We start from the raw sequence: 18,321 nt of genomic DNA, 5'->3' as shown, positions 1-18,321 counted from the left end.
ATCATCTGAGATGGAAACCTGCCCCACCCCATGCAGGACACTCTGACAGCAATGGGCAGCAACAGGCTGCTTCACCTGCTGTGTGTGAAGGAGAGATACCGCAGGTCTTTCTTTCCTGCCAATGTCAGACTTTCCAATCAACAATGCTCCCAATAGACCACTCACACCAAAACTGATAAAGTCACTCATGTGCAATATCAATGTATTCTAAACTGTACAATATCAATATTCCCTAGGGGCAATAATGTAAAGTCTGCTGCTGAGTTTGTTTATTTCTTTATTATATTTTCCTGATGCTTCTTACTATTGCACTGCTTTAACACTTCCCAGCCATGGGATTAATAAAGGGTCATCTTATCTTATTAATAAAACCAAGATGTTCTATGTGTTACTGGAAATTCCCCCAAACACACCAACATCCTCTGTTTGTGTCTGTACGCAGCACTACAGCTAGTAATAGTGATGACTGCTGAAGGCACAGTTCACTGGGTGGGACAGTCCTGGCTAAGGTGCAACTCAAAATACTGCCAGTAGACTGAACTCATCCAAAAGAGTGCGTGTTTCTCCGTTTGTCTGCCACAGCTGATGTGTGTGCTGGTGACACTAATGTAGTGTTCTCCAACATGGGGGTTGTTTTGGCAGAGATGAGCTGAAGGATGATGCACCGTCATCTGTCATTTCTATTTTACCTTTGCCTGAGGCAAACAGCCAAACAGTTTTCCCTGGCTTTCAAACTCGCCCACTTGAGTTGGATTCACGTCAGAAAAAATGACTAAATCCATAAAATATTAGTTAAGTTACACTCATAAAATTGAGCAAATCTATAAAATATAAGGATCGAGCACAGAACTCACGGAACAAAAAAACAATTCATGCATTGCAGCAGTGCACATAGTTCCTGCCGAGAGCTGTTGCTGTGAACCATTAAGGCCTCACAAACTGTGCAACATGCTGCCTTTACCCTCGATTCAACCTCGCACCAAGATGGAGAAGAGAAGAGAGGAAAAGGGAATGGACGCACAAAAAATACTAATGATAATTCTCATCCTACAACTTCACATTCTCCTGCTCAGGGCAGTTAGGTCAACTGACATATGCTATCATTACTGCAATAGTCACTGAGCCCACATCAACCCCAGGGCGAGCATGTCTAACTTTAAACTTAGTGCACGTAAATACATTCACACATATGAGTTAATGTAAAAATGATATTCTATTCACCTGCTAAAGTGAAAAGGACTTTGACTGTGCAACAACCAATATGGAAATTATAGTGACTGCGTCTGTTTAGTCGACAATGATCTTTGCTCATGCGAAAAAATTCTTATCAAGCTCCCCACCTGTGAAACCATGGCAGTAAAGTGTAATTTTCCACTCCTAATTCTGCAGTGACTACTGCTTTGCCAGTCAACAAATTACCAGCAGCAAAGCCTCCCCATCTGCGATACTGCTGAAGGGCACAAATGAAACTTTTGTTTAAAACTCACCAAAAAAAAAAAGAAAACTAAATGGTTTACCAACAGAACAACAGCTGCAGTTATTAGATGACATCATTTATAGGGGCCATGCTATGACACTGGCTGCTGTGCGTGGAGCTGAGAGTCTCGAGTTGATTTGGTAATAAAATGCTGCATTATTTGATTAGACAAGTAGTCTACAAGTGTGTGAACTTGGATGTGTGTGTCATGACAATTTCTGATAGCTATGAGCACCTCGCTCCTCCTCCACATTTACCAGGCACTCATCGGGGTGCTGCTGGGTAATCACACCAAGAGGAACAAGCAGCGGAGCACAGCAGCCTTCCACTGCTGTGTTAACCCTGCTTGGCTGGCTGAGGCCACTCTCCTGGAGCCTGGCAAGGCTGACCCCTCTCCGCTCACTGACAAACAACAGACCATACGGCCCTGCCAGGCTGACACAGACACACTGACAAACTCATTTGCAGACGCACACTCTCTGCAAGAGACAGACAGTCTAATGTGCAGGCACAGTCACTCAGGCATGATGACAGTAGGGGAACAAACGTGAATAAAAAAATCTCAGCTTCCTCTCTCCTTCTATCTCTAATACCACAACACATATGCCTGTAAACGAAGCGGTGTCCAGAGCACCTTCTGGAACGTTCTCATCACCAACACATGGAGTCCATCACTTCCTCTCTAACTCTCCCTTTCCTATAGTAAACACTCATCTGTCTACGATTAGGAAGGCAAGCAGCCGTCTCGTACACACACATACACACACACACACACAAGCTGTCGTGTCTTCATTCACAGACACAGACACACACACAATACATATAAACGCACACATCTGCTTAAGCCTAATTGCCACTTAGAAGCCTCGTCATCGTGCTCTTTACTTGCTCAAACTGCTGTGCTTATTTGAGCGACAAGGTGCTTGTATTCACTCTCACATTACAAGACAATAAAAAACAACCCCAATACAGTTTTTGTCTCTTTGCCAAACTTCCGCTGACTAGATCTTTGTTTATTTCAGAGTGCATAACGGAGCTTCAGGAACCTTGCTGCAAGCCGATCTACGATGATAATGCTGTTTACAGAGGGTGGTATTGAATTTTTCATTATTGTGCATAAGCATGTTGCAAATAGCTTTAAGAACATCTGAGCCAGAAGTTATTTTTCCTCATTCGTTTCTTCCATTTTTACTGATAACTTATTTTTTTCCCATTTTCTTTTTCCATATACTTTTTTTTTTCACGTCTTGGTTAAGGCTCTAGCCATCAAGAAGAGTAAATACAGATTTAACAGGATTTGTTTTCCTGAAAATGAATGCCACATGTGCAGGAACTCAGAGTCACGGCTCAGCACAACAGTTAAGAACAGTAAGTGTGAGTGAGAGTGCGTGTGCATTTGTGTATATGCACATATGTCTAAATAATTGCAAGTATGTGCTTCAGCTCTGTCAGGAAACCAGGATTGGATGTCTGGCTCCCTTCCAGTCATGGTATGACAGGAAATGCATACATCCTTAAACAAATAAAGCCATTCCGCTCTACGACATCATACTGTCTAATGATGCTTGAATTTTGGCGGGGTAAGTCAGTCTGCACAAACACACAACCTCTCCTATCGACTGGCTCAGAGCCAGGCTGAAGGTGTTCCACATTCTGTCCCTAGGTTATACTTTAATAGATTAATAAATACCTCTACAAATACTAAATGACCCAACTTCCTAGGTAGCAGCGGCAAACCTAGAATGGCATGGCACCAGAATGTGCCATCACCACATCAACAATGTGTTTTCCATTTCTTTATGAATGCCACAGGACAATGGGGGGTTCTGAGCTTCTGGGAAGAGAACGGGGGAGTTAACCAGGAGCTTGATGGGCAAGAAAATAAAATTAACTGCGTTTAGCAGTATGAGCTCAGCGGTGGCTGTAACAGTAAAGAGAAGGACTAAGAAGAATATAATAAACTTAAATTTATTTGAGTGGGAATAATTAGGTTTGCTTTTGTACACATTAACTACAGTGGGACGAGATAAACCTTAGAGAGGACAACATGGCATCTCCAGGACTGGTGATACAACACAAAAGGAGGATGGAAGTGTTGTAGGGACTTGTTTGGTGTCCAACCGAGAACATCTCCATGAAGAACAGAAAATTACTGAATGTATGAACTGTACATTTTATCATCATAATTAAACCCTGACAAAAGTGATGTACAGTGTTACAATCCAGAGTCCACTCATTTCTCTATACCCCTCCCTAAGGTGGCGATGTTGAGGTGAATTACAAAGAATGTGCTCACCTGTAAGAGTAATGAATCTTAATTCACTCTGTGCTTTTACACTACATTTAGTCAGTATCCAACCTGGAAAGTTCATCAATAAAAAAAAAAAAGAACTTTACTTTCTGGCAACCCAACAGACAGCAGACTTGCTTGCGCAGCTCCACACATTTTTTTTTTTTTTTTTTAGATGTTATTCCTCTAGTTCTTGAACCCATCCGATCCCAGTACAGTTATAAACCTGAAGCTGAGGCTGTGCACACAAACACACACAAACACACGCTCCCTATTAATAGAGCTAGTGTTATGGCACTAGGAAAGAATCTGCCACAGTCTGCCCAATCTGACAGCTTTTATTATTTATTAATTACCTTACTTTTACAAGCTGGAGAATTCAGTAATTTACTGAGGCCTGCTGGCAGGAGGGTGGAGAAGGAGGTTGTTTTTCCAGCCCTGAGGGACAAAAGGCCCTCTCAGGTTAGTAAGGATGTCCAGCAATTCTGCATCCTGACAAGACTTTATTTTCTCTTCTTTTATTTACATATAAAGTGGAGAAACTGAGGTGTGTAGGTGTAATTTATAATATAATTTACTGTGTATTATAAATTCATTTTTAAACTTAATGACTCTATACTTGGGTACTCTTTCTGTTTCCTATTCCTGTTCATTACGGGACAATAGTTCTCATTCACCGTATAAACGAGTGAACTCTCTCGCTCTCTATTTTAGAGCGTTTACAGTTACAACTTAAACATTACACATACAGTACACAAGAATAATGGTTAACTGCACTGTAAAAACATTTAATGACTGTAATTACTTATCAGAGCTATCAAATGCTACAAGTCTCCCATTAGTTTGTACACAGCTCATGTGATGATTAGGGTGACTGTTAATTTAGATAAAAATCTCTCTGTGAGAAACTCCCATCAACGCTGGAACTGCAACACTCCAAAATCCAAAGTTGTCACTTTAAAACGACATAAAACACAGAAAAACAGCAAATTCTCAAATGTATGAAGCCGGAACAAGCATGTGCAGTAGTGCCCTAAAGTAGGTGTGGAATAATAACCATGCAGTACCTCACTCTCACTACATTCGCTGGGGTCATCACCGTGAATGGCCATCTGGTAGCGGGAGTACAGTGCCACCGACTGCTGATAGGACGCTGTGAACTGAGGGTCTTCAAAGCTGACCGGCACTAGCCTCACCTTCAAGCACAGGGTGTGGAGGGAAAGGAGCAATAAAGGGCAGGGAGTTTTTATGAGGGTTGATAATGAATGCGAAGACTGTGAATAATTAGAAAATGAATTAAAAAAAGAAAGAGAGGAAGGATGGAAGCTTTGGAGGAATGGACAGTGCAGGAATCAACAATAGAGGTTTTACACAACAGTGTTATACAAGTGCTTTGGCATTTTAGGGTTCACGTCAGTCTCCTAGTCCTCGAGGCGAGCTGGTAACACAGCAGGTCTGTTTTGAGTTTGAGACTTGAATTAGTGATTTTATCAGATTTTTGTGCAAAAAGGACACATGAATGCAAGAAAACAATGGGATTCTAGGAGACTGAAAGTGTGTTTAAAAAAAAAACCAAAATGTCAGGAAACTTGAGGATGAGGCTAGTGCACTGCCCAGCTTTTACCACAGATCACACCGAGAGGACTGGGAACTCACAATCCCACACAGTGCGTGTAAGGTCCAGAGTAGCAGAGATCCAGACCTCTGTCTGAACGGATCATCTCAGCTAGACACATACAGACTCTTCCAACACTACAGACTCCTCTCAGCAAAGTAAACAAAGTTAGACAGACTGCACGCACAAAGAAAACCACACTCGCTACCACCCCCATCCTAAGCTGAAATGAGATGCCAGTTCAGACGTGGGGAACTATCAGGAGGGTAGTGTGAAGGGGGGCACAGACGGGGTAAATGTGTGAAGGTCGGATGGGTTCAGCTGACGAACTGCCCCCCCCCCAAAACTGAAACAGCTCAAGACTAACGACCCGCCTGGCCGACTGAGGGCCAACTCCGACACCTGGAGAAACACAGCTCTCAACCATGGCGTATGGAAACATTTTCCCCTCCATTTCCTCTCCCTTTGACTCAGGCTCTTATACACATACACTGTCTTTAATACTGTACATGTAAATTCACTTTTTTTCATTCATACTGACATTTTGGTTTTTCCTCCTGAGGAAAAAGTTTAAGCACCAACTATTTACATTCCAATCTCCTTTTCAATTTTAGATATCTAAGGTATAGTCCTGACTTTTGTTCATTATGATTTAAGCCTTTGAAGTGAATAAAATCTACACATAATAAACGTGTAAATAACAGCTATTACATAGTTAAAGTACAAATTTAATGATTAACTGTAACTTGATTATTAAATAATAATCACTAATCACATTCTTCAAATACTGCTACCTGTGCTGAATTTGTTAAAAAAAAAACACACATCCACTTACACTTACAATAACAAAATTACTGAACCAATGATAAATTTTAGTCAATTATATGAAATAAAACCTTAAAAATGATGCAAGATGAAATCCTTTTGATACCCCTGTAGGTATCCAAACTTATCAGCCCTCTCCCTCCCGCCCTGGGTGCCCCTAGAGCAGGTTGACCTATGCGCCCCCCACCCTCTGACCTGGCTCTCGGAAGGTTTGTCAGGAGGGTCCTTGTGAATGGCCATCTGGTAGAGTTTGTACACCTGGTAGGAGGCGTCGAAAGAGGCTTTGAACTGCGGGCTAGGGGGATTGGAGCGCACTAGCCTCACCTTCAAAAAGAATACGGGCAGACAAGGGTTAACATCAAAATGGAAATAAGTGCTGAGAATAACAAAAGTGGTGATTTAAAAAAAAAATACCCAAAAGAGAAAGACATCATAAATCAAAGAGAGAAAAACTGTGAAAGAACTGTGAAGAGGCTGACATAAACACACCCTCTTGTGGCTGAGTGACATTAAGAGTTTAAATCATTTTACAAACAAAATGCAAAAACATCCAGTTTGGAGGTTTTGCTCTGTAGATTTTTTTCCCGTTATTTCATCTTTAATGAATTGCTTGTTTTCACCAATGGTAGCTGTAGCCTGATGAGACAACAAGAACAATACAGAGTGGGGTGTGTTATGTTCACCTCCATTGTGACACAAAAATGGCAGGTGCAACTCAAGAAAACGGAGTATATATATATATTTTAATTATAGCAAACCCAGTAGTTCTAAAAATGCAGAAATAGTCATTAGACTATTTATTGTAGAGTGTGTATGAGCCCATTTCCAGTGCTTCACCATGTCATCTGAGGCTCAGGTTTTATTCTTGACCCTGATCATGTCCAACAGAAACCAGTGTGCAAAGTTTTTTTTTTTTTTTTAATATTTGCACACATCTGTTTATGTGCAAAATTATTATGCCATAAGTGTGATGAACAGTAAAACCACAGTCCATGTTCAGCTGACCCCAAGTCAGCAAGAAAACATGCTACCTGCAGGTTACCAAATGCATGAATCCTAGCATATGACAGATGCAAAATAAACTTGGTTTGTACCTTCTTTGTACCTTCATCACCTCCATTTGCAACCTTACCCAGAGCCTTTCTTAATGCTGTCAATGCAGTGATATGAATCAAGCTTAGCAGAGAGGATCAGGAGCCTGTGATAGTGAGAGAAATTGGCTGAGTGCTGCTAATGTCACACAAGCTAAAGAAAAATTCAACTTTCTCATCCTCTGGCCCCATTTAATTAACCGTCTCTTCGTTTGGAAGCTTTTGTTGGCCAAAGAGGCTTTGCCATATGAATCCCCTGGACAGACGCGATAGAGGAACTGAACCTGGGGTTTGTTTGAATTGGACCTAAGTGGGTTTTTCTCATATGACCACTTGGCATCCACATCCTTTACTCAAATTGAGATGTTGGGCCTCTTACAAAAAAGGACAATGCTCAAGTTCAGTCTTTTTAATTTTGATTTAAAGCTAGATATATTTTGATAGGCTGAAATCCTTTTGGTGAACCAACACTGGACAGAGTGAAAACAACATTTTTGCAAAGCTCATAACAGTCTTGAAACTTAACACCAACGGTCTGATACTTGACCACTTTAAGAATGTTCAAATAAAGCCGCATAATACCAGTGGCTTTTGTTTGGCTTTGGTTAAAATGAAACATCTTCTTTTCTCAGAGCTTTAACTTAGAGATGTGCTGCTCTAAACCTGAATCTCTCGCACCATAAAATAGTGCAACAGAGGAGACAACAAACTACCAAACCCTTCCATGTTAGCAAAAGGAGCTTTAGACGAAAGTGCTATAATAATATTAGAAAACTGTGGAGACAGTAGACAACACTCCTGAGAAGAATAGTGGGCGAACAGTTCCACTCTTTCCTGAGGTGCCTGAGGGGCTCTGAATCCTGTTCTCACACTGACCCCTGGTGGTGGTTAGTCAAACCACAGCTGCATTTGCGGCCAGGATAGAGGTAACTACAGTACTGTACATACTGTGCCTCTGAACTTCCCTGCCACTGTGACGTATCTCTTTGCTATGAATTCAGATTCATTCAAAAGTAGTAAAGCTTCTCCGAGGTCACGGATGCCAGACTATAGAGCAGTCATGACAAGAGAGACATTTCAACAGAGCAGCTTCACAGTAAGCAAAGGTGAGCCCGTGGCACCACTAAAGCAAACCAATGCTTAATCACCAAGTTTCCTTTTCCTGTCAATATTTATTTTCAAAGACGTCAAATGTATCCTGCAGAGTATTCTCATCAGTCAGGTGTCGTGACATGTTTAACAGATGTGTTTATGATGAAGCTGAGCGCTGGACTGCATTTAATTGCTTTAGTGTAAACATCTATCTTCTGCTGTTGGTGTGAAAACCTCTTTAAACTTTAAAAGTCGACAGTACAGAAAGCAAAGCCTCAGCATCACATTGCATCACATCGTTAGACTGCTTATCATCCAAGCTGTCCTTTAGCCACATGGTCTTTATTAAACAGCTAAATGGGTCAAATAGAGGCATCTCCCAATTATTTCATTTATAAAAAAATATAATTAACCTTCATTTACAAGGAATAACCTTGTGTTCCTGCCCACTTAGTGAAATTGAACAATAATTGCTGACAAACAAATTAATCCAATTGAAAAGAGCTGACTGGGAGGAGGTCTTGCCGGTCTAGTCTCAGGGGGGATAGAGAGAGAAGAGACAGACACTGCCTGGTTCATCACTGCATCTGGCTCAAATCTTGGTCAAGACCGAGAATGACGTCACTCCACCAACCTCAGCTTGAGACGTTCGCCAGGGATCTTTCTACATCGTTCTGCTCCCTGCCAAAAGTTCATTTCCATGTCTTCTCATACTGGCTGAGCTGGAAGCTGTGGTTTTAATGTCATCAACAGGGTAACGCGACCCACTTTGTGTGGTGTGCCTGTCATTTGGTTGAATTCGAACTGGGAAGCGGTGGTTTTTCCACTCTGCTCTGGCCAGCTATCCTCTCTGCACACATAAACACATGGTGAAGTCACTGGGGCTAGGGAAGAGGGCTCTATGAAACCGAATTTTCAAGCTAACTGAATCCAAACACTATGGACTCGGAAAGCTAAACCAAAAACACTATTTCTTAATGATAGCTGGAATCATCACAATAGGCTAATGTTTATTCCAAGTCACATAAAAAGCCAAAAGAAAGCACCTACTTTATATTTCTGCTCACCTCAAGGCAATGAGACGAGTTTTCAGGCAATGACTCACTGATGAAATCTTCCAGGTTTTTGGGTTGGTTGGTCTGAGTGGGAGGGGGTGGGGTAGGAGAGACAATGGAAGAGATCCCATCAGCGTGTTGTCTCATCTGCTCCTTCTGAAGATGTCGCTCTTTCCTCAAGTCTTTGGCCTTCCGACATGGCGGCCGGCTAGGATCAGCACCCATCCCTGCACCCCAGAGAAAAGAGAGAAGAGAGGGTGCCAGTTAGGTATAAGGTTTTTTATTTATTTATTTTTAAATATATAATTCTATGGCATCTATTTTCTTTTTTTGGAAAAATATACAGCATCACATTGTCAAAGATTTTCCAGATGTGACTATGGACAAAAAAGAGGCAGTTATAAGAAATAAAATTATTTGTTTTTGGATGTGGATTAAAAGTTTCAATTTCATGCTGCCTTCGGAACAAGACTCAACACAGGAGAAAGGTGGTAACTTCAAGCTGCTGGTATTGATGAGTCTCAAATTTGGGGCAGATTTTATGAGTGTTTCTGATGGGTTTTTTCCCTACCCCTTTGGGCAAATGGGCTGCCATGTTTGCTTTAGTGCACCCCCTGCCTAAGAAGCCAATCTCAACAGAGCCCTATGGAAGTCATTTTCTTGTTTCCCTGCTTCAATAGTCTTTACATTACATCATTGCTTAGGAGGCTATAAAACAATATGGTCTTCGTTAGGTAGGCCCAAGCGGTTAGCAGCTAGCTAGTGTGTATTTATAAAGGAACACAAGAAGCACAAGCAGAAGACATAATGAATCCAAGGGTGTTTTTTATAATACAGGCAAAGATAACAGATCTTGGTTAGCTGATGTAGGCAAATGAATAAGTAGCTCTGCTGAGTTTGCTACTAACAGAACACACACTCATATGCTTTCTCTCTTTCTCCCTCTCTCTCTCTTTCAACAAGACTAACATGAACAGTCTCTGAAGCAACTCAGTCTCTCCTCGTTTCCCTCTCTCGGTCCCCCCTCCTCATCCTTCTGCTGCTTCTCCTCCTCCACCACCACCTCCTGGGCTCTTGCCAAGCCCTCCAGCTCTCCGGGCATCCCATGTCAACAGTTTACACGCCCACATCCTGTTTGGAGCAATAAGGAAACGAGAACCATTTCCTGCTCGTCCAATTGCCAGCCGCCACCATCAGCTTTCCCCTCCGCCGACGTCACGCGGAACAGAGGGACACCCGGTCCTGACAAGTGGAGAGGGAAACTCTGGCACTGGCCAAGGTTCACTGGCAGCATTCAGCTTCAGCTGACTCAAGCTCAGCGTCTTTTGATTTCTACTGTATGGCAGATTATATGGACCACATCAGTTCTGTGATCTGGGTTTTTGCTTCACTAACATTTGTGTTCTTCTTGTGATCATATCAACGTCCCTGTTTGCTGTATTGGTCTATAGCAGTAAATGACTGTAGGCACTAACGAAGGGAAGTGTTTCTGGGATATAAACATACAAGGAGTTTCAGTGTGGTCAGATGGTTTTCCTGTCAGAATAAACACGGCGAGGTCAAGAGTAACTACAGCCTGGACTGTGTTCATCACACTGACTCAACCACAAACACATCAACCCTTATCCACGATCACTCTGTCCACGTGCCTCTCTTCCTACAATTATACACTCACTACACACACACACACACACTTTCTCTCCCTTTTACTCTCACACACGAGACACAGGTACCCCTGAGGACAGCGTATCCAGCCGTGGTGAAGATAAAGCCTGACAGATCAGTTCCTGTGGAAGACAGATGCTCCCACTCCAGCAGTTAGCACTTCATAAAACCGATGACACTCTTCCCTCCCCGTTTCCCCAAGCACACATGACTCACAAAATCAGAGTAAACTGGCTACAATTGTGACATACTGCTTTCTTGCATGTAAACATGTGAGCTACAAAATTATTTTACTGTGGGAGGAGGAAGACGCTATCTGTGAACAGCCACTAAAATACTAACATGAGTGGATGCAGTGCCATTTTAAGGGAAATGATAGTGTGTACCACTTTCTGTCAACTCTGCCTACTTAAAAAACCCACTGTACCACTTCCTTCAAACCACAAAACAACAAACTGGGACATCAGCCATCATGCTACCATTTTAACTCATACCACAATCTGCACAGGCACACTGATGAACACGGTTCTTTTATGGGTTTAAATTCTAATCCTCGTAAATTATTTCACTCTGGAATAAAATAACTTTCAATCAATAGTTTGTTTACCTGTTAAGATTACAAAATAAGTTCCTTCAGGGGAATTAAAATGGTTTCAGTCTGTGTTTTGGTATTGACTAGTTCCCTGGACTTTATCTTCTTTACTGCAACACTGGCTTCTGAACTGATAAAGGACAAATTTTCGAGGCGGAATATAAACACATGCATGTAAGTTTCACTACTTGTGATTCCCTAAAAAGCACATTTCTAAAACACAAGGTTCCATATGTCCTTCTGTATCTGTTTACCTCTGGCTTTATGTACGCTATAAGGCACATGGAGAGTCATGTTTTCTGGAGCTAGAACTGGAACCTGCCCAGAGCTATAAAGCGCTTCAGTCATAAAGCTACAGGAGAGATATGTCCAGGTGTTTTCTGTTGGAGGTGAATAAGGGGGGAGTGGAGAACCATTGGCTCATCATAGTAAATCTTCCTTGCTTCCTCTTTGCTAGCTTCCCAAAAAGGCTTGTTATTTCTGACAGGGCGAGGAGGAGGAGGAGTGTGGTGCTGACACTGGTGTAAGGGTAGAAGGACACTGGCACTGCTGAAAGTTTTCTCTGTATGTTTATGTTTGCATCTGGATCAACCTGTGCCAGTACCAAGCATCCTGCTCCAATATACGTGATTGTGTTTAGATTCATGAGCACGAGGCTGGCTCTCATTAGATGTTTGAGAGGGGGAATAAAAGGGGGGGCTAGGCTTGAAACATGAACATTTGTTAGACGTGCTGCTTCCTGTGTCTAATGGGAGTTTATTATCTCTTCACTATGAGTGTTATTAATTCATTACTGTGAGTTGGCCGTGAGGATATCCTGTACTGGAGAGTGAAAAGGATAACATGACAGATAAGCCCAAACCAGACACACTCCTGAAAACACTGAAGAGACGGAAGTCTCATTCGCCAAGCTGCTGCATGGTGGAGTCTATTACAAGGTGAACAGTGACACCCTCTGGCAAGCAGTGGTGCTTTAGTTTTTGCAGAAAACCACAGCAGCAGTTTTACAACTGATTACAGCTTTTATTGAAGCTATTCAACCTGCCTCTTAAAGCAGATAATCAACCGTCATTCACTGGTCATGTGTAAAGGGTTAGGTTACTCAGGATTAACCTGTTCATAAACTGCATGTCCTTTTGGCCTAAATCATAAACCCCAACAAAATATTTATAGATGACTGGAATGACTGCACTAACTTTTAAAGTTCCATCTGTCGCTACAAAGCTTTTATTTAGCATCTCGTTGTTATAATGCAACTAGTGAAATAAATATATACAGAAATTAATGCACTCAGTGCAGCACCAGAGCTTAAGAATCCTATATGCTACTCCTGAGTAATTAATGACACCAATAATAATTAGCACAAGTATTATACAAACATTTCAGCCACCATCAAATCATTTAGTCACCACCTCATCATTCAGTCAGACATTACGCCCTTGTAGCCTCTTCTCTTTGCTCTCACAGCTCATTAACTGACTGATAAATACTGACAGATGTAGCAGCTGTAATATCACATCCACACTAAGGCTGCTTGAACCAGCACATATTTAATAAAAGCCACTTAATACAAGTTAATGGATTCATGTAGGACAGCAACTAACAATTATTCTTGTTGTCTATAAAATGTTTGATAATCATGAAAACTGCATGTTATGATCTCCCACTGCCCGAGGAGATTTGTTTAAATTGCTCGTTTTATTCAACCAACAATTCAAAACCTAAGAATATTCAGTTTACTAACACATGCATAAAATTAACACATTTGTGAAGCTGTGAAGCAAATATTTGGCATTTTTGCTTGTAAGCAATAATCGAGTGATAATGCTTATGATTATCAGAATAGTTACGGAATAGTTGCTTTTCCTTTATGGAAAAAATTTCAATAAGCAAGAACACATCAAGGATGAGGAGTGTTACCAGCCATTTGAAAGGGAAGCAGACTTCTCACCTGGTTTTGGGGCTGTGGCTGTTCTTCTTCCATCTGGGACAGACACTGGATCCGTTCTTGATGTTTCCGAGCCTGTAGATGCAGCTTCCGCCACCTCCTTCTGAACTTCTCTGATAGCAGAACACTCTGCCACCTCCTTCTGAATGTCGGTGGGAGCAGCACACTTCACTTCTGCAGGACAGACTTTACTCGGTTCCCGTGGACCTGCTTCTTCACACACAGAGTCCATTGGCTCCCCTACAAGGCACAAAACCAATATCACTTTCACCAGATAATATGTTCTACTGAGCCACAGCATGAACACCATTGTGAGTTTGTGTCCAGCTCTAACTGCAGTTTCAACCATGCACTCTAATGTGTTTGCATTTCGAAACTGGTTACAGCTGACTGACTTCTGTCTCATCCATTTTTTGTGAATGTACTGTATATCAATACATAGAAAATTATCAGACAATACACTTGCATTAATAATTATTATAGAAAAAATGGTCTCACCATCCTCCTGTCCTGTTGGTAATTCCCCTTTGGAAATGAATTTGCTCATCTTCTTCAGGATCTTCTTGTGGGATTTGGAAGGCTGGAATTTCAGTGCATGACATCTTGACAGAGAGCACAAAGGTAAGTTTTTGGTTTCACAACATATATTTGCATATATTTCTGCTGTTACAAAAATATTCTGTAGTCTATTATTCATACATCTATCAAACTACCATGGGCCATCTTCATGTGTTTAATGTTTTTCTGGTCTTTTCTGTTGTGAAGTGAACTCAAACATGAATCCAAGCAGGAAATCTACCTGATGGTATACTGTGGACAGCAGGTCTTGTTCATTATAGGCTTATAGACATATTTCCCACTTCTGAAAAGGAAAACATGGACAGCCTTTTTTGTAAAGTACATTATCAGTGATTCAAAATATCCAAAACGATAAGTATGCAGGAACTGGGCGAAGCCAGGAAACAGCTACTCACCTCCTCCACCCTCGATCTATGAGGTCTTGGTAGTCTTGTACTGTCATGGTGTGAGACCACATCCCTGCAGAAAACAAAGGGAGCATAACTTCTTTTAAACATTCAGTTGATTTCTTATCATTTTATACTTTGCTGAAATCCAGCAAACAAACTTTCTGATACAAATTAATATATACAACAAGGACATGAAAGCCTTGAGCTTGTAATATATCTATGCAGTTGTAATTGGCAAAAAAAATTTTATAATCATCCATGATAGACTACTGTTTAACTGAAAAGAAATATCATATCAGAAGCTGACAGTAATGGGGATAGGCTATATTTCATTCACAGCTAATGAAAATAAGGCTGAAATAGAATGCATGTATATAATTAACATGTAGTTTGTCTACAAGATGCTTGAGAGTCTGGTGGGAAGTCCTTTTTTTGTTTCAGCTTAAATCACAGTGTCTCCCAGTGTATTCCCACAGTGCTTTACAGCCCCAATGGAAACAAATATATTATTTGTAGGCACAGTAGTTTGGATCCTGCTTCCCAGAACTGAGATCTGAGCTCTGTGTTTGACCTCTTGACCTTTTCTACTGCAACCATATACACAGTTTCCATGTGCACACACACACACACCAAAAACTTTATGGCAAGACAACTATCAGTTTACATCTAAAACAACCAAGGGAACTGACTGTATACAAGTTCACACAACACACACAGTTTGCAACTGAGTATAATGCCAAGAGAATGGCGCTTAGCCAGAGTCCACAGAGACAAGGGCCAAACTGTGTGATCCAACACAGCGACACTACAACACTGAAGCAGTAAATGACTGGAGCTAGTTCTAGAAAAACTCTGTGAGAAACATTTCTGGACCACCAATTAAGGGGCTTTAAGCGGCTAACTTTAAATATAAAAACTGTTTTACATATATTATAGGTCACATATAATCATCATCTTCATAAATATAAACATATCTGATCATCAGAGCTTGTTGAAATCTTTGGTCTGTCAAACACTGTGTATTTCCCAATCATTGTCAGTGGTGTAGCTACATGGACTGCTGTATAAATAACATTAACAGTACTGTGTTGGTTGAGTTCTTCAATGGCATAAAAAAAGCAAAACCCAATAAACTGTATAAAATCCCACCAGACCAAAGACATTGTAAAACTTTCATTCATTTCTATAAATTTTGACAATATATGTTGCTAATAAAAAATTCAAATATTATATAGGTGATTGTGATTTCTGGGAAGTCAGAAGTTTAAAAAGGTAAACGTTATAGAGTACAAATGAATCCAGCCATGTGAGCCTGATGTGAGTGCAACAGCTGCTGTCATCTGCCTTTTCGTTCACACCTGATCGATTCTCCTGGTTTCACTGAGGCATGACAGGCACAGTAACACAAAGGATGGCAGGTGTTGTACCCTGTAGTGTGTAGTCACGTTTGCTTTGCATGTAGCAACACTGTTGATAACAGCTGAACTGCATCAATCACACAGACGGAATACATTATCTTATATTATCTTACTGAGGAAAATTCTACAATAAAAAACACTGTTTCATGTCTTCCCAGGAAAAGACAAGCATTTCAGCGAAAATAAAACTTGAGAAATTATATTGGAAGAAACCTCCCTGTTTCCAGAGAGAACCAGAGCCCTGTGGCCTGAAATTACAGAGTTTATTCTATAGTTTTAATTTTTCTTTTAACCAGTATTGACAAAGGGAACCTCTAACCTTTTAACACTGTTACTAACCATCTACAAGAGTTACACACACAGTACAGTCTTCCTTCTTCCCCATAACCACCATGCCCACATGATGTAACATATCCAGATTATCACTCTTAGTTTAGACAACAGCTCTTGTCTGCAGGCTAAAAGTCCAGTCACTCATTGACTTCATCAGGGACTGCCTTAAGCCTAATTATAGCCAACCTGTCTCGCCCCAGCTCACCTTAACTGAATTACACTATTCTGTCCCACTCAGAAAATCCCTTCCCATCTTCTTACGCAGCTTCTTTTATAGCTCTCTATCAAAGTCAGACTTCTAAAAAGGCAGTTACATTAGGCCAGGTTGTCTTTCAATGACAGGTTGTCAGTCTCTAGCCAGGAACATGCAGTACCACTTTTTCACTTCAGTGCACTTTAAGCTCTGCTAAATAGTCTACTTCCAATTTCAATGGAACACGTATAAACCTTCATAGCAAAGGATTGTGTAGTTTGTGTAAACCTCTTGTGAGCACATTTATAGAGGGAACATTCTGAGTACTGCAGGATTTTTTGCAGACTACTGAGACTTTAACCTGAATTAACCTAATACAGCAAGCAAAAGTAAAGGAGGTTTGAAAACCTTCACATATTAAAGTTTAGACAGTGTGAGAATTTGTAAGAAAAAAACAGAAATGTAAGTTTATTGTTACTGTATTCTTGCTTATTTACATTGTCACTATAAACAAACCATTTTAGAGTTCACTTGTAAGGGAGCCCGGGGCAACGCACACCAGCAGATCATTCATATTAACAACAAAATATGGGTCAACAATAAAAGAGTCTGATGGTGCTGCCACAGTGACAAGGCTGCAGTTTGTTGAGATTAGAAACCGAACATATCGTAAACATGCCGTCTTCTGTTTCTGCATGTTGCAAAATCACCATCTCATATTTATGCTGTTACAGCACTCCTCTTATCTTATATTGCAATCCTGCCTTGCCTGTTACACCTGAAAACATTTCAGTCTACTCAAAAAGTATGCGAAAGTAGAAGTCAAGTCGCCAGTTGCTTACAATGCGACGTAGGTCAATAGGCTTTGTGTAATGTTAGGTAGAACACCAGTGCTCTTGCCATCAGTCTGAGCAATGCTCGCCAAACTACTACTGTAACTGTTATATAGCGCATCCTGTATTTCCGCTGCTCTTTTCACCTGACACTTAAAGGCCTGTAATCCAGAGTCACGGCGATGGCAGGCCAAATGAGAAGGGCAGCAGCACTTTCGCTCGTGAGGGCAACAGTTCGTTTGCTAGCTTGATGCTAATAGAGATGTTTACAAGTCTAATGCTAATCTGCTAATTTTACAGCGTTAGTCTTGAGTGAAAAATATATTGCCCAGCTGAATACCAATGTAACATCACCAGCCCAACCTATCTTAATTACCTTCTTTCATTTTGTTCCTCGTCAGTCTCGTTCTGTTTTCCAGGATGTAACAGTTGGGCTGAAAGAGGCTAATCGCTAAAAACTTAGCTAGGTCAATAACCTGAACACCATCCAAGTAACATTAGGTAACTAATGTGTGCACTCACTGTGCAGTGTCCACCAGAGTCCGTACATCAGCTATAACTATGAATTTTTTTCTGACATTAGGATTACAGTACCAGCACCGAGTTAGCAAACCATCTCCCAAAACCGGTCACTAGCCCAGCAAGTAGACGGAGCTAAGTCGTTAGCATCCGCCAGTTCTGCTATAGCTACTTCATTGGAGACTTACCATGAGAAAAGTTTCCCTTTTCATTTTTACAGTAACCACACCGGTAACCATCATCCCCGCCGAAATATTCTACTATAGTGTAAGACTTGTTTCCTGCCATTTCTAATATCGAGGCAGATAACAGCTGAGTTTACCCGGTGTCCGGGCAAGCAATGCTGGACGAAAAGCCCCGCCCACAACCCATGCGTCACAGGTGCTGCCTTTAAGATTAGTGGGAGA

General features: G+C 41.1%; 1 protein-coding gene across 3 annotated transcripts in view; it reads right to left on the bottom strand.

Moving 5' to 3' along the window:
- The window catches only part of LOC121189735 (arginyl-tRNA--protein transferase 1), a 48,721-nt gene extending 30,447 nt beyond the window's left edge, over positions 1–18,274 (bottom strand). Inside the window, exons 1-8 of one of the 3 annotated variants that reach the window (XM_041050152.1) lie at positions 18,103–18,274; positions 14,625–14,688; positions 14,450–14,512; positions 14,149–14,252; positions 13,654–13,890; positions 9,458–9,672; positions 6,403–6,531; positions 4,835–4,963 (exon numbers count right to left, since the gene is read on the bottom strand). In XM_041050152.1, coding sequence (XP_040906086.1) covers positions 4,835–4,963; positions 6,403–6,531; positions 9,458–9,672; positions 13,654–13,890; positions 14,149–14,252; positions 14,450–14,512; positions 14,625–14,688; positions 18,103–18,202 — 1,041 coding nt within the window. In that variant the 5' untranslated portion in view covers positions 18,203–18,274. The remainder of the gene's footprint in view (positions 1–4,834; positions 4,964–6,402; positions 6,532–9,457; positions 9,673–13,653; positions 13,891–14,148; positions 14,253–14,449; positions 14,513–14,624; positions 14,689–18,102) is intronic. The other 2 variants (XM_041050150.1, XM_041050151.1) reach the window with 2 other exon arrangements.
- Between the last annotated feature and the right edge of the window lie 47 nt (positions 18,275–18,321).

The sequence above is a fragment of the Toxotes jaculatrix genome, chromosome 11 (genome assembly GCF_017976425.1).
Source record: "Toxotes jaculatrix isolate fToxJac2 chromosome 11, fToxJac2.pri, whole genome shotgun sequence".
NCBI classification, from domain to species: domain Eukaryota; kingdom Metazoa; phylum Chordata; class Actinopteri; family Toxotidae; genus Toxotes; species Toxotes jaculatrix.
The sequence above is the reverse complement of the archived record's forward strand: the minus strand, read 5'-3'. Positions and strand labels throughout refer to the sequence as shown.